Below are 16348 nucleotides of genomic sequence, written 5' to 3' on the forward strand. Positions count from 1 at the left end.
CTTGCAGGATTTGGCTGGAAAGGTAGTCGTTTTAGATTTTTGGACTTATTGCTGCATAAATTGCATGCATATTCTTCCAGATTTAGAGTACCTGGAAAAAAAGTACAAGGATAGACCGGTAAGGTTTCTTGATATAACTTCTTGTGAATGTGTTATGGTAATTAGTTCTCATGCAAATTTTGGTCTCTCAACTATCTAATGCATACAGATTCAGTGCAGCTGTCAGTGATTGGTGTCCACTCTGCAAAGTTCGATAATGAGAAGGATCTGAATGCTATTCGGAATGCTGTTTTGAGATACAATGTCACACATCCGGTATGTTTATCTCGACTAGTCTTCTTGGATTTATGAAACCTAGGTGCAGCATTGGGCTGAGAAAATAATGAGCATGAGCCAGAACATGTGAGGTACAGTCTCATTGCGTTGGTGGCAACAACAACAACATATAGAAGTAACATAATGCGAGCGTGCCAAGAGGGCCCCAACAGGGTATCACCTCAATGATGCTATGCAAAAGGAAACCCTTCGTTTGAGAGGCAGCTTACATTCCAAACAGTTTGTAAGATATGTTTCCACCATTGAATGGGCTTGTGTAAATTGATTGCCATGCTCCACAATCTGGGGGGGTATGCGGCATTGGAAGCGATGAGCGAAAGAAAATTAAAAGAAGTGCTGCCCGGAGGAGCAAAACGCCGATGCTGCAAATCTTGTGGAGGAACTCGCTGAAAAGGTGTAAGTCACCCAGTATTAGCTCAAGGTATAAGTAGGTCATTATTAACCACAGGGCAGGTAATGCACACCCAAAGGCCATTTTCTAACAGCAAGAAAGTACCATACCACCCCTAGAAGCCACATCATCAACATGACATATACCAAGTGCAGAGTGAATATATACTTTTGTGGAGTAAGGCGACACCGGTGCCTGCAGGAAGGCCCTTCTCCAATGAGTTCTCTGAGAGCGCATCGAATTTCCCTTGGGCAGCGGGCAGCCAGACCAATGAAGATAACACAATATGTGCTGCCAGGTCAAAGACCAAAGAAGTGGCTTGTGGCAATCAGGTATATTGCCAGAAGCACACCCATAGGTGAGATCTGTATAATCCATTATCCAATGAACACCCATAGAGAACCAAAAGGACACCCATAGATGATATCTCCACCCAAAGCTGCTAACATCTTACTCCAAGGCTGATTTGTTGAACAAAATTTGGCAGCAAAGAGGCCTTCCAATTGAGCATACGGTTACAAATATCAAGAATGTTGATGTCTTTGTGCACAGTAAGTGAGCACAGAGTTTTCTGAGCAATGCGAAATTTTGCAATCAGACTGTGCGTGCCACGAAATTGCCATGACCTCGGATATTGACCTATCAAGATGCTCTGGATTCCAGGCAATGAAACTGTGTTGGTCATAATTACAGACTGGACAATCTGTAGAACAACATGTAATGGTTGATTGAAAAATAATTGAGCTTCCATTCAAAGACAAGTCAAGACCCAAGAGATCTCTTGTAACAAAACATCCCAGCCAATGGGTTAGCCAAGATGCCTACCTAACCAACCATGAGAACAATGTATCCATAACTGTAGCTCCTGGACTGAATTTTGCGGGAAAAATAGTGAATCATGTGCACAAGCCTTGGCCACAAAATGCGATTCGTCTGATCAAAATGAGTGTGTTAATCTGTCGCGAGGATTGTCTTCGTGCTGCATAGCTAATCTCCTCCAATAGGAAACTCAAGCTGTTCATTTCTACATCCCCAGGCATTCTGCAGAACCAAACCTACTCCCAGACCTCTGTGCAGGTCCAACTGCCCAGCCTACATCTGGTCTTTTGCCTAGCATCTGTCTGGCTCAGTGTTTAGCAAGGGGTTCCAAATCAGTGGTTGTTGAAGTCTCTCCTCCATACAAGAGGTGTTTCCATGCATCGAGCCAAGGTGCTTCCTCTCCCAGGGCCTGACTAAATAGTGCGAAAATCAATCCTCACATCGTTGGCTCCAACTGGTGTTGTGTAACCGGCTGGCCTACTGTTCAAGTGGAGTTGGACAACATAAGCAGTAAATTTTTAGCTTGTACTAAATGAGTAGAAAACCAGAAAATCAGCTGTAGTTGTTGAAGGGAATAGTCAGGATAATTCAGACAGAGATTGAGAGGTAGAGATGCGATTGGGAGAGATGGAGAGGCAGAGTTCCCCTCCGAGACAACATTGGTCCCTCAATAGGCACCCCTTGTGGTATTTCTTTATTTCATCATAATATGTAAGCACAAAAATTCTGAGAGATGGTGCCCTACTTATGAAAATGATATGAAATGTCCAAAATGACGTATGAGACCCAAAAAGTTACATCTCAAGAGAATGTGATTAAGTGTTTGGAAGAAACTAAGAGAAACTGAAACTAAAAGCAAAAAAGCTAAAATAAAACTATAGGGTACTCTGAGGGGGTCACTAGGAGCTCTCTAGCAAAAACAAAGATAGAATCCCACAAGGGATCAGGAGGGTAAAAACACTATCATCATCATAACATTTCATTTCATTTCTCTCTCTCACGCCCGGTCAGACTACTGACCATGGAGGAGATTGATGAGATCTGCCAGCGATCGATGCTGCATCTCCTGTGATTTAGCTAGTTAGCTATCCCAGCCAGCTACTTACTTTGCTTAGTTCACATCGAGCAGCTCAGGATTCCATAGTATTTTTAGTTTGTTACTCTTGACTTTGTATCAGATCCATCACATTGTAACTTTCTGGTCTCATAGGTCACTTTGGCCTTTTGAAGACGTTATTATAACATTTCATTTCATTTCATTTCTCTCTCTCTCGTCTGATAGATCTTTGAGGTCTCTTGGGATAGTTTCCCACGACCTTAAAAATTATCTTCTTCTTCTTCTTCTTCTTCTCCTTCTCTCTCTGTAAGCAACAGCTCGCAGGTTTCTCTCAGCAGCGCGTGCAGGTTTCTGTAAGCAGCAGCACGAAGGTCTCTCTCCCTCTGTAGCAGGACGCAGTCTCTGTCTCGCAGCAGCCCGCAGACAGAGGCAAGGGTTCGCGTGGCAATAGAGACACAGACCTCGTGGCAGCAGCAGGGGGAGCAGGTCACGCAGTACAGGGCAGAGTGTGCAGGACAAGGCTGAACGGGCAGGGCACGAGATAGCACCTTCAGAGTGTTGGTCGATTGCTTTGGAAGGGGTTTGAGCAGACGCAACGCATCAATATTTTACATTATATTTCCTTTTCTTTTCAGGTCTCTCTCTCTCTCTCTCTCTCTCTCTCTCTCTCTCTCTCTGGAGATTTTAATGCCAGGACGGCCAACTCCCAAACGGTATTTTATGATACCTCGGAGGAGATGCTTAGAGAGATGGATATATCAGAGATGGGGCTTGACAGACACTCACAGGATAGAGAGCACACAGAGTATGGGAGATATCTCATGGAGATGACGACTACACATGGTTTGGCCATACTTAATGGTCTAGAGATTTTTCCTTCGTCTGGGGGATTCACATGCTTTCCACACAGACATGGGGCCAGCACAGTGGACTATGTCATGACTTCACCGAGCTTCATCCCTAGTATTCAGGATCTCAATGTGGGACCTAGACCTGTTGGAGTAGCAGTGGACCATGCTCTCTTGACTTTTTCAGTCTCTTTCCAGTACAATGCCTCTCAGACACCACGGAGGATTACACACACACGGTATACTTTTACACCAGAGACGGACTCAGTTTATGTGGAGGAGATTTACAGTCGGATATGGGCAGCCGAGCCTGTATATACAGTGGAGGAGATCACCACTCTATTGACGGAGATCTTGCATGGGGCAGCAGCAGAGGCATACCCACACACTCAACCAGATCAGAGAAGACGTTCTGGGAACATGCCTCAGAATAGTTGGTATGATGAGGAGTGCAAAGAGATGAGAGTTCAGATCCAGAGCGAGCTTATACTTGGAGTCATTACATATAGACAGTCTCGGATTGGCCTTCGGCGTTTAGTGCGATGGAAGAAACGGGCCTTTTTAGCACAGATGGAACGTGATTTGTATCAGCTCTTTTTGAGTCGAGATTCAGGTGAGGCCTGGCGTCTCTTCCATGAGCACTCACCTCCTCCAGTGATTACTTCTCCCGAGATTTGGGGTCAGTATGCAACATCATTATATACAGTACCTAGGCAACCACCATTACCAGACCCTCTAGAGCCATGTCCAGCCACTAGTACCTTCTTTACCACTGAGATGGTGAAGAACGCCATTGACAGGATGAGGACTAGGAGAGCATATGATCATGATGGTTTGGTGGCAGAGCATTTGATACATGCTAGAGATTTACTGTCAAAGGTTCTTGTGCGGTTGTTTAACCGTGTCATGTGTGAGGGACTACTGGAGTCTTGGAGATTATCTACTATTGTACCTCTCTTCAAGGCAGGGGACCCCACGGTGCCAGGGAACTACCGTACTATTATGATAGGGCATACATTGGCACGGTTGTATGCATCCATTCTTGAACAGCAACTGAGTAAATGGGTAGAAAATGAGGGCATACGAGCAGCATGACAGGCTGGATTCAGGAGGGGTTTCTCCACTTTAGACCATATTCTTACACTCAGAGCCATTATTGAGGAGGGTCGGGCACATGGGAGACGGATGTATTGTTGCTTTGTGGACTTCCGCAAAGCATTTGACACACTGCCGAGGGCCAGATTGATGCGCAGGCTACTGAAGTTGGGAGTACCCACAGAGATCATATGGGGGATCATGGCTTTATACGGCTCAATGACTGGCCATGTACGCACTCTTGAGGGGATTTTTGACATTGTTCATTCCACTATTGGAGTGAAACAGGGGTGTCCTTTGTCCCCTATACTATTTGGTATGTATGTAGATGAGGTTTCTGACTACGTTGACAGAGAGGGCGACAGAGGTGCTCAGCTAGCAGGGACATGGATCCATTTATTATTATATGCTGATGATATTGTGTTGATATCAGAGTCATCAGAGGGCATGCAGAGACAGTTGGATGCATTGCACAGCTTTGCAGAGGATAGTGGATTGTCTGTGAACCTTGGTACAACCAAGGTTATGGTGTTTAACACCACACCACAGTGGGTCAAGAGATCGGCACCTACACTCGTATATGGTCAGGACACTGTGGAGTACACAGATGCATATACATATATCTGGGGGTGGTATTCGCAGGACCGAGGTTTACTCTGAGGAGAGCAGTAGAGACTAGACTGTCCAGAGCCTCTGCGGCATTGGGAGGGCTAGAGAGGATGTGTTCGGAGGTTCAATTTCAAGAACCATGAACAAAGCTATGGCTCTTTGATACTTTGGTTGCTTCGGCTATGCTTTATGGGGTCCAAGTTTGGGGACCATCTGTGAATCATGACAATTGGAGGAGCATGTGCCATGGAGAGACCCTTGGTATTTATGATATCTTGGATGATTAGAGCCAAGGCCTTCGTACCACATGCGATTATTTGAGCGGAGGTAGCCGCCCCTCCTATAGAGATTGAGGCTCTTATCAGATCAGTGTCCTTTATGCACAGTCTATGTGTCCTTTATGCATAGTATATGGGATACACATAGAGGCAGATATACTAGATTGGCTCTTAAGTCCTCTAGACAGTTAGCGATGCAGGGAGACGCATCATGTTGGTATGCACAGATGAACTCATGGTTTCAGAGGCATGGTTTCAGCATGGATAGATTGCCTTCTTTTCAGTATTCCCTGGATGCACACTCACTGCCAGTCACACAGACGGAGATCCTAGACTCATTCGTCAGGATCTTATACAGTTGGACACCAGGAGGACATGGGTAGAGTCGATGCAGGAGTTGGGCACGAAGATGGCTTTCTACAAAGATCTTCTCCAACTTTTGGGAGATGGGTTTGTGATTCGTCCGAGCTACATGGACACTCATTTGTCTCATGGTCTGCGATGTGCTATTGGTCAGATTCGCACATCCTCACATTAGCTGGAGATTGAGACGGGTAGATTCAGAGGGATACCACCGGAGTATAGGATATGCCAACTAAGCAATAGATAGTCAGAGACAGAGCTACACTACATATGCCATTGCACTCTGTATTATGAGATACGAGGGCGCTTCCATTGCTTATTCAGGGAGGGTTTTGGACCCCTAGATAGAGTCACGAGGTATCAGGATCAGAGATGCCTTGGCTTATATCTGCTTGAGCTACATCGACATAGAGATAGTCTGCTAAGGAGACATGGAGTACGACAGTCACAGAGACCGATCACAGATTTCTTTGGATCGAGGGAGCCAGGAGACCAACCACCAGCACAGAGTTGTACCCACATTCATACCAGAGGCACCCTCATTGACAGGGCGACTGAGCGGGAGATCGAGATGACCACGATCGAGACACAGGAGCACACTCCATTGACGGAGACTCCAGCAGAGGATCAGAGGCATTCTAGCACGACACCCAGAGTGTCATTGAGGGCCTATTCTACATTTCACATTTCACATTTTACATTCAGTAATTTTTGTACTTGTACTTCAGACATTGTATTAGATTCACCACTTTGTATCTGATGGTCTCATAGGTCATTTTGGCCTTTTGAAGACGTTAATATATCATTTCATTTCTCTCTTTAGGAAGTTAAACAAATAAGCAAGAAAGATGGCAGCGCACGACATGGTCACAAGCAAGAGGATGACAGCCATTGAAAGAGAGTTGAAAGAATGAAAATCTCACATGAATGAGTGGAAGAAAGAGAAGAACTCACTTCTTGAATGGAAAAGGAGGGAGGAACTGGCGAGAGAACTAGAGCGCAAAGAGTTCCGGGCTGAAATTCAAGCTCTAAAAGGTAACATCTCAGCCCTTCGGAAGGAACTCAAACTAAAGAGAGAGGATGCCTTGAAGATGGAGAAATTCAGCCATCAATGCATCTCCATCCATTAGTGCTACCAAATCTCCATGGTGGTCCATCAAGGGTCCCCCAAATCCGAACCTCGTAAGCCACTAGAATGCCAAAAATCTACAGCTTTGTTTGAGGTTCGTGAAATTGAATCTGCGAACACATCTTCTCCAATCCTCCCAAGGTTGCGTAAGCTCTCATCAATCTAGTGTTTGCTGCTCTCCTCAATGAAAACACCGGTCTAGTGAAGACTACCCCAAGATAGGTGTGTGCATCTGTATACTCCACCGTCTTCTGGCATATGTAAATGTGGGTACTGACCTCTTGACCCATTGTGGTGTAGTGTTAAACACCATAACCTTGGTTTTCCCCAGGTTAAAGAACAATCCACTATCATGGGCAAATGTGTACAAAGAATCTAAATGGCGCTGCATCCCCTCCGGGGAGTCGGAAATCAGCACAATATCATGAACATATAACAATAGTGGGATCCATGTCCCTGTCAACTATGCTCCTCTTTCACTATCTCTCTCAATTTTGTCAGCAACCTCATCCACATACATGCCAAATAGTGTAGGAGATAGTGGGCAGCCTTGAGCACCCCGATAGTGAAGTGAACCAAATCAATAATCCCCTCTGGAGTGCGTGCATGCCCCACTACTGACCTGTACAGAGCCATGATCCCCCAAATCAACTCTGGGGGTACCCGCTTCTCCTACACTCTGCGCATCAATCTAGCTATGGGCACGGTATCGAAGGCTTTGCAAAAATCCTCAAAGCAACAATAGAACAATCTCCCACGTTATCTTCCCTCCTTGATAATGGCTTTGAGTGCTAGAATATGATTTAGAGTAGAGAAACCTCTCTTGAAACCTGCGTGTCCTGCTGCCCGTACACCCCCTCTCTTTGCCCATCTACTCAATTGTTACTCAAGGATGGATGCGTACAACCACGCCAATGTGTGTCCAATCATGATAGTGCGGTAGTTCCGAGGCTCCATGGGGTCTCTTAACTTGAAGATAGGTATGATTTGTAGACAAACTCCAAGTATGAAGTAGGATGTTGCACATGGCACGGTTGAACATCACTGCTAGAAGCTTTGCAAGCAAATCTGTGGCATGTGTAAAAAGCTCTATTACTAGGCCATCATAATTATATGCTCTCTTGGTCCTCATCGTGTCAATGGCTTTCGCTACCATCTCGGTGGTAAAGGAAGCACATGTGTGTGGGCATGGCTGTGGCGGATTTGGAAGAGGTGGCTGCCCCGAGACTGTGTAGAGCGATGATGCATATTGACCCCATACCTCCGTAGAAGTGATGACTGGTGGGGAGAATGTCCATAGAAGAGTCGCCATGCCTCGCTTTAATCCTTGCTGAAAATAGCCGGTATAAATCCTGCTCTAATTGAGCTAGAAACTCCCTCGTCTTCTGTCGCACCTAAAGCCGAGAAGCAATCCGTGACTGCCTGTGAGTGATGATTCCTAGAAGTACCTCCCTCTAAAGTCGGGCTTTGGTCTTTCTGCACTCCTCATCATACGAGCTATTCTGGGGTATGCTTTCAGAACGTCGTCGCTGCCTAGGCTCAGTGTGTGGGTATGCCTCTACTGCTGCATCCTGTAGTGTCTCTGTCAATATATAAGTGAGCTTCTCTGGAGGTCTCCCCGGATCCTCTTTGCATAAGCGTATGTAGATACCATCTATGTAGACCGAATCAGTCTCTGAAGTAAAAGTGTATCGAGTATGCGTAGATGGCTGTGCCAGTCGAGCTGTACTGAATTGGAATGAGACGGTAAACGTGAAGAGGGCATGATTCACTGTTGCCCCGATAGGCCTGGGCCCCACTGTAAAGTCCTGAATAGAGGGTATGAAAGTGGGTTGAAGTGAAATGAGATGGTCAAGTGAGGAGGGCATGATCCATTGCTACCCCGTAGACTATAAAGTCGTGAATAGAGGGTTTGCAACTGGGCTGAGCTGAAACATAGTCCACTGCGCTAGCCCCATGTCTATGAGGGACGTAAGTAAACCCACTCGATGTTGGAAATCTCTGGAGGCCTTCCAAGATGGTCATATATCCCCCGTATCTAGTGTGCTACTCATCGTGCGAACACCTGGCCAATCCCATATCACTGACATCCAATTCTCTCAACATTTCCTCTTAGGTATCGTAGAAAGCTATCTGAGAGTGGCTCACCTGGAATTAAAGTCTCCCAGAAGAATGACATCTCCATTCCTAGAGAACTCCCATATTTCCTCATCCACTAATATGTAGGGTGACTGCCCCTTGGGCGATGCATAATGAGATGTGCTGGGGGCAAAATCGCATAGTACAATGTAGACTGGCCTCCTTGTCTCCGCTCTCACTCTAACCCACATATATCTGGCCTGCTCATCTCTTATGACAATACGAATGAGGGGTTCAAGCTCCTCTTGAATAGGACTGCCACACCTCATGACCCCCGTCCCCGGTGCATTGATCTCACATCATGTCTACAATTAGCCTCCCAATGGTATCCCATCACTCTAGGTAATGTGCCGCCAAGAGTCTGATGCGTTTCCAAGTAAAAAATACTGTCTCTTCCCTTAAAGCTATCCTCAAATGCGCCTACATCTAACTTCATTGATCCATTACAGTTCCTTGCTTCCATTTTAAGGTTGGTCCCATAGGTCTCGCACCATCATGTTGTGTTTTTTCAACACCACTACTCTCGCTCCATGTAAAAAGCAATTTTTCCTTTCTCCCTCGCCCCCTTGATCTCTAGCATTAGCTCTCTACTTGTGTTAGAGTGAGGTTATTACCGAAAAATATTCCAGTTTGCTCGAGTGTCGGTCTCTTCTTCAAGAATTCGGAGCTTCCAACGTAGGGAAACGTACAATGAGTGCTCTTTCCTTGTGCCTTCGTTTCTCATCACTTCTCTTTTGGCCAACACTCCAAGCACTTGTGTGTGTGGGTTCAGAAATACCCATGCGCTTCAAGAGCTCTTGCACCTCTTCTTCTACTTTTCCAGTGTCTTTGAGACCTGTAACATGCACATGAAGGACTCTAGTCTTTCTCTTTTGCTCCTCCTCAATTGTCATATTCATGATAGTGGATGTCGTTCTGGCTTTAGACATCTTATCTTCCCTATCTTTGCGTCCTCGATCTACTTTTCAGCTTTATCAACCTTCTCTTATGTTTTGAATAGGTGCTCCGTCCATGAAGAGGTTGTTCGTGCCTTTTGATCTTCCTCTTCCCGTAGAGTTTTCACCTGCTCCTTAATGCTTTCGAGCTCCTTTATCATTGAGGGTTGATTTTCTCCCTCCTTTGCGGGGGTAGTTTTGCAAGTTGTGAGGTCTCGCTTAAGTGCTTCGATCAATGCATCTTTTTCATTCATGCATTCTTCCATTTTTTATTCTAGGATTCAAACGTAGCAAGTGCATCCTCTAATCTTTTTTGCATCATACATTACATTACAGTCACTTCTACCCTTAGCTTTTTCGTAAGCCTCCGTATTTGCATAGATCTCTTTTCCAATGTCACCCCTCAAAAGACTCAGCTTCATCTTAATCATCACCTGAACCTTCTCAAATATTAAGTCATCTTTGACTCTGGAAAGTTTCTTTGCTCTCACAGGACCTAGCGACAGTGTGCTCTCTCGAATCCTCTGCCTAAATGTTGCTTTTGATTTAGGCGGGGTTTCATAGATATCATCATCTCCGAGGTCGGCTGATTGGTCCATCTCCCACGACCAACATGACCCTATAGAACTTGTTCAATTCCTTGCAAGGAAGTGAACCGAAGTGGCTGCCCTTTGGCACCAACTATCTCTCCTTTTTGTTGATTTCTTTCTTATTATTTATTTACTTTCACTTTTTGGAAACACCCCTCGCGAAATCTAACTGCCCTGCATTGCATAGCTAGTGTGGAACTGTTTAGAGGGAGTCCATGCCTGAGGGCAAGAGAGCACTAAGGTTGGACAAGGACTATGGTTAGCCAAAGTGGGGTCATTGACTAGCCAAAGTGGAATCCTTTGCTACAGAGGCTACATTTCAGTTCTGGGTGTGGCTGCAGTGTACAAAGGGGGTCAGATGACCTAGAAAGATACAATGGCAGCATCTCCTAAAATTTAGGGAACTGCTATTTTGGGACCTGAAAATGTGTTCGCGTCATTACCTCCGGTATGACTAGGGGAACATTTTACAACTTTGTCGCAAAGTCAACTGGGCAACCGGTCAGGAGATTTTTAGGCGGCAACCTCGAAACGGGAAATGACTTGTAAATGTGCCACTTCTGTGCAGTTTCCTCATGCAAGAGAAGGGGGCACTGATTTTAGAGAGGAGAAGACTCATTCTCATGCTGTCACAGGTTGAGAGCTTCAATGGAGTGCTTCTTTTCCCTCTTATGTACAGTGCTGCCAGGAGTGATGTCCTGCACGCTACGCACTACTCTCTCTCTCCCCTATGGCAGTATGTTCTGCCCCACTAGTGGGCTTTTCATTTGACCAATGTACAGTTATGTGGGTTCATGCGCGATTGCCGAGGCAAGAGCCTCTTGCACAAGTATTGGATTAGCTAGCGGCTAATCCCCCGCAGGTACAGGTGAATTCGGAGAGGTTTCACGTCAGAAATCTCGTCCGATTCAAAGGGCAAGTAGCCCTACAGGTGCGGGAGCTCGAGGGCTTGCTACGGATGCGACCGGCTCGCAAAACGGAGCCCGAAACAGTGAATTACAGCCTGCTGTAAATTTTTGCAGGTTTAGGGTTTTGGCCCTAAACGAACCCTAATACCCCCAGGAGGTTCGAGGACACGAGGGGACCGTTGTACAGGTGATCTGGCGCATTTTCGGGGCTGAAAACAGAGAATTCAGCGTGCTGCAGATTCTCGCCAAGTTTTGCAAAGTGCCCGTATGCGTCGGGAAAGTCATTCAATGCGTGGGAATACTGACTGTGAAGGGTCCTAGTACAGTTATGTTGCCGAAATCGGGCCGGAACAGTTGAAATTCAGCCAAGCTTGTGCGGGGCAGCTTGTAGGGAACCACAGCGTTTATTCCCTCTTTTAAGCGTTTATTCCCTCTTTTAAACAATAAAGAAATACCAAAAGGGGCGCCTAAGTTAGGGGACATTTCGGGACAACTTCAAAGTTTTTCTCATCGTTCCAACCACAAGCAGATAGTCAAACAGAGGTTACGAATCTCACTCTTCTTGATATGTTGAAAGCTTATGTCAGTGAACAACAATCACAATGGGAAAACTATCTTCCTTTACTAGAGTTTGACTAGAATAATACGGTGCACTCTTCAACAACAAAGAAAGCCCCAAATGAAGTCATACAAGGAAAAGTAATACCTTCTCCTATCATTTGTACAAAGGATAAAATTTTTGCAGCTACTAAATTTGTCACAGACTTGAAGACAACCGTAAATCAAGTAAAAGCTATCAAGGTAGCTTAAGAACGACAAAAGAAGCAAGCAGACAAGCGATGAAGCTATTTGGCCTTTAGAGAACGTGACTATGTCCTACTAAAATTTGATAAAAACAAGTTGAAGCAAAATTCAAGGCAAGCAAAGAACTTTACAAAGCTCTCTAAAAGATACTTTGGACCCTTTAAAGTCATCAAGAAAATCAATGAAGTATGCTACATGCTTGAGCTTCCTACTCATTGGACTATACATAATGCATTTCATGGAAGCTTGTTAAAACCTTATGTGGGATCAGTACCAGAAGAACCCATCATTGAAGACCCTCCAGAAGTCAAAGAAACAGAGCAAATTATTGAACCTGAACAGATTCTATTTCATAAGGATCGAACTACAAGAAGGGGTCTTGTAGTGCGTAAGTTGTTGCTCAAATTCAAAGATCTACCCACGATAGATGCAAAGTGGGTGGATAAAGAATTTATGAAGGAATATTCTGACATCCTTCGACAGTATGAAGAAGCTTCTTAACTGAAGACAAGTGATGAGAGCCGGTGGGCTGTCACAACTCAATTGAAAACAAATCTTGTATCCTTTTGTAATAATGCTTAGTTTTGCATTTGATAATTGTTTTCCTCTTTGAATTCAAGATAGGTAGAATAGTACATTTAGAATGGCCACCATGAGTAGTCACAAGTTAAGGTGGACCCACGCAGTGGGTTAGAACATTGATAATACACACTCCCACCGAGATAACTTGAAATGACGTTTGTCACATGTAGCTCATGCATATTGGGATCATACTTGCACAGAGAAAGGATTGATGCCTTGGAGTGCAGGCTAAGTGCGCCAAAAAAGACAGTTACAATCAATGAGATGGCATGATCTTGAAAGATTGCTCATTGTGCATATGTGGGTTGAATGCTTATATGTCTCTACAAGCATCTTGGATTTATGTTTTGAAGGTAGAATCGTGATCTACATGATAAGAGTTTTCATTTGATACCTATATTGATATTTTGTTTTATGAACAGTTTTCCAGAGAAAGAAGGTTCTAGAAAATTCTAGAAGGTTCTGGAAGATTTTAGAAGGAAGCCTTGAATTTCAACTAAGGCCTCGAGTTTCAACGGTGTCGTCGAATTTCAAAGGAAGCCTTGAATTGCAAAGGGAACCTTGAAATTCAAAGGAGACCACTCCACCTATAAATAAGCCTCTTCCCCTCTTATTGCACCATCTCTCAGTTGCTAAATTTTCCTCTACCATTAGCCCAAAAGTCGTCGTTCACTACCATTACCATCTCTCTCTATGTCTACCATTTAGCTTGAAAAAGTCATATCTCTCTCCCTCTAGCCTGCTGTTTTTTTAGGACAATACACCTGTAAACTCTGAAATTTCAACTTTCATCTTCAATTTCGCGCTCTTCTACTCACCCTATAAGCAACCAAGGCATTGGATCTCTCCACTATCATACATAGTAGTTGAATTTTCTCTTTGTACATATATTAAGAAGTCTACTTATGTTCAAGTTTGCTTTTATGCATGTGCACATGATATCTTGCATGATCACGAGTGTGAGTTTTAAACTCACTCTCGGGTTGATTGTTATTGAGCTCAATCCTAAGGTACTTGGATTGACAAGAAATATATTTCCTTCGGGAGGGGGGTGCCCATCTTCAACTCTCATTCTGTCTCGTCTCTTTCTTGTGTTGAGCTTTATATTTTGTAACCTTTTAAAAGTATTGAACCATCAACAAGCACACTTTAGTTGCACGGGGCCCTTACAATTGTATTGCAACGAAGAGTGCTTGTTGGTGGTTCAATACTTTAAAGAATTTGCAAAATATGAATCTCAAGAAAAGAAAGAGACAAGAGATAGAATGAGAGTTAAAGATAGGCAACCCCCCCTCCCCCCCCCGAAGGAAATATATTTTTGCTCAATCGAAGTACGTTAGGATTGAGCTCCGTTACAATCAACCCGAGAGTGCGGTTAAGACTCACACTCGTAGATCATGCAAGATGTCATGTATGTATGCATAAAATCAGACTTGAACATAAGTAGACTTCTCAAATATATGTACAAAGAGAGGATTCAGCTGCCACGTATGATAGAGGAGAGATCCTGCACTTTGGTTGCTTGTAGGGTGAGTAGAAGAGCGTGAAATTGAAGATGAAAGCTGAAATTTCATAATTTACAAGTTGGTGTCTTAGAAAACAGCAAGCTAGAGGAGAGAGATGGCTTTTTGAGGATGAGAGAATAGTAGACGTAGAGAGAGATGGTAATGGTAGTGAACGGGGACTTCTTGGGCTGATGGTAAAGGAAAATTCAGAAACTGGGAGATGGTGCAATGAGAGGGGAAGAGGCTTAGTTATAGGTGGAGTGGTCTCCTATGAAATTCAAGATCTTCTTTGAATTTTAAGTTCTCCTTTGAAATTCCAGGCTTCCTTTGAAATTCGAGGCATCCTTTGAAATTCTAAGCTTTCGTTGAAATTCGAGGCATCCTTTGAAATTCGAGATCTTCGTTGAAATTCCAGGCCTTCTTTGAAATACAAGGCCTTGTTTAAAATTTAAGGCTTCCTTTCAGAATCCTCCAGAAACTTCTAGAATTTTCTAGAACCTTCTATGAGCTTCTAGGGCCTTCTTTCTTTGAAAAACTGTTCGCAAAAAGAAATATCAAATGAAAGCTCTTATTGTGTAGATCACGATTCTAGCTTCAAACATAAATCCAAGATGCTTGTAGAGACATATAAGCATTCAACCCACATATGCACAATGAGAAATCTTTCATGATCATGCCATCTTATTTATTGTAACTGTCTTTTCTGGTGGACCTAGCCGACACTCCAAGGCATCAATCCTTTCTATGTACAAATATGACCCCGATATGCATGAGCTACATGTGACAAGCGTCATTTCAAGTTATCTCGGTGGGAGTGTGTTTTATCAATGTTCTAACCCACTGCGTGGGTCCACCTTAACTTGTGACTACTCATCAGTGGGCATCTTAAATGCACTATTCTATCTATCTTGAATTTAAAGACGAAAACAATTTTCAAATGCAAAACTAAGCATTATTACAAAAGGATACAAGATTTGTTTTCAATTGAGTTGTGACAACCCACCGGCTCTCATTCAACTGTCCTTAGCTCAAAATCTTCTTCATTCTGTCCAAGGATGTCGGAATATTCCTTCATAAATTTTTTATTTATTCACTTTGTATCTGTCGTGGGTTCATCCTTATGGAATAGAATCTGTTCACGTTCAATAATTTTCTCTGTTTCTTCGACTTCTCGAGGTTCTTCTGTCATAATTCAATTCAAAACAAATATTGTATCCTTTTGTAATAATGCTTAGTTTTAAATTTGAAAATTGTTTTCCTCTTTGAATTCAAGATAGGTAGAATAGTGCGTTTAGGATGGCCATGGATGAGTAGTCACAAGTTAAGATGGACCCACGCAGTGGGTTAGAACATTGATAATACACACTCCCACCGAGATAACTTGAAATGACGCTTGTGACATGTAGCTCATGCATATAGGGGTCATACTTGCACACACAAAGGATTGATGCCTTGGAGTGTGGGCTTGTTCCGCCAGAAAAGATAGTTACAATCAATAAAAATGACATGATCATGAAAGATTGCTCATTGTGCATATGTGGGTTGAATACTTATGTCTCTACAAGAATCTTGGATTTATGTTTTGAAACTATAATCGTGATCTACACAATAAGAGTTTTCATTTGATACCTATATTGATATTTCTTTTTGTGAACAATTTTCTAAAGAAGAAAGGTTCTAGAAGCTCCTAGAAGGTTCTGGAAGATTCTAGGAGGAAGCCTTGAATTTCAAAGAAGGTCTCGGATTTTAACAAAGGCCTCGAATTTCAAATATTGCCTTGAATTTCAACGGAGGCCTCGAATTTCAAAGGAAGCCTTGAATTTCAAAGGGGACGTTGAAATTCATAGGAGACCTTTAATTTGAAAGGACACCGCTTCACCTATAAATAAGTCTCTTCCCCTCTCATTGCACCATCTCCCAGTTGCTGAATTTTCCTCTACCATTAGCCCAACAAGTCTCC

General features: G+C 43.7%; 1 protein-coding gene across 3 annotated transcripts in view; it reads left to right on the forward strand.

Moving 5' to 3' along the window:
- LOC147451493 (haloacid dehalogenase-like hydrolase family protein) overlaps positions 1 to 16348 on the forward strand; it is a 143545-nt gene that overhangs the window by 60032 nt on the left and 67165 nt on the right. For all 3 annotated transcript variants that reach the window (XM_086520385.1, XM_086520387.1, XM_086520388.1), the window contains exons 13-14: positions 8 to 118; positions 220 to 315. In XM_086520385.1, the coding sequence (XP_086376511.1) occupies positions 8 to 118; positions 220 to 315 (207 nt within the window). The remainder of the gene's footprint in view (positions 1 to 7; positions 119 to 219; positions 316 to 16348) is intronic.

Source organism: Adiantum capillus-veneris, chromosome 9 (genome assembly GCF_014529385.1).
Source record: "Adiantum capillus-veneris isolate H3 chromosome 9, ASM1452938v2, whole genome shotgun sequence".
Classification (NCBI taxonomy): Eukaryota; Viridiplantae; Streptophyta; class Polypodiopsida; order Polypodiales; family Pteridaceae; genus Adiantum; species Adiantum capillus-veneris.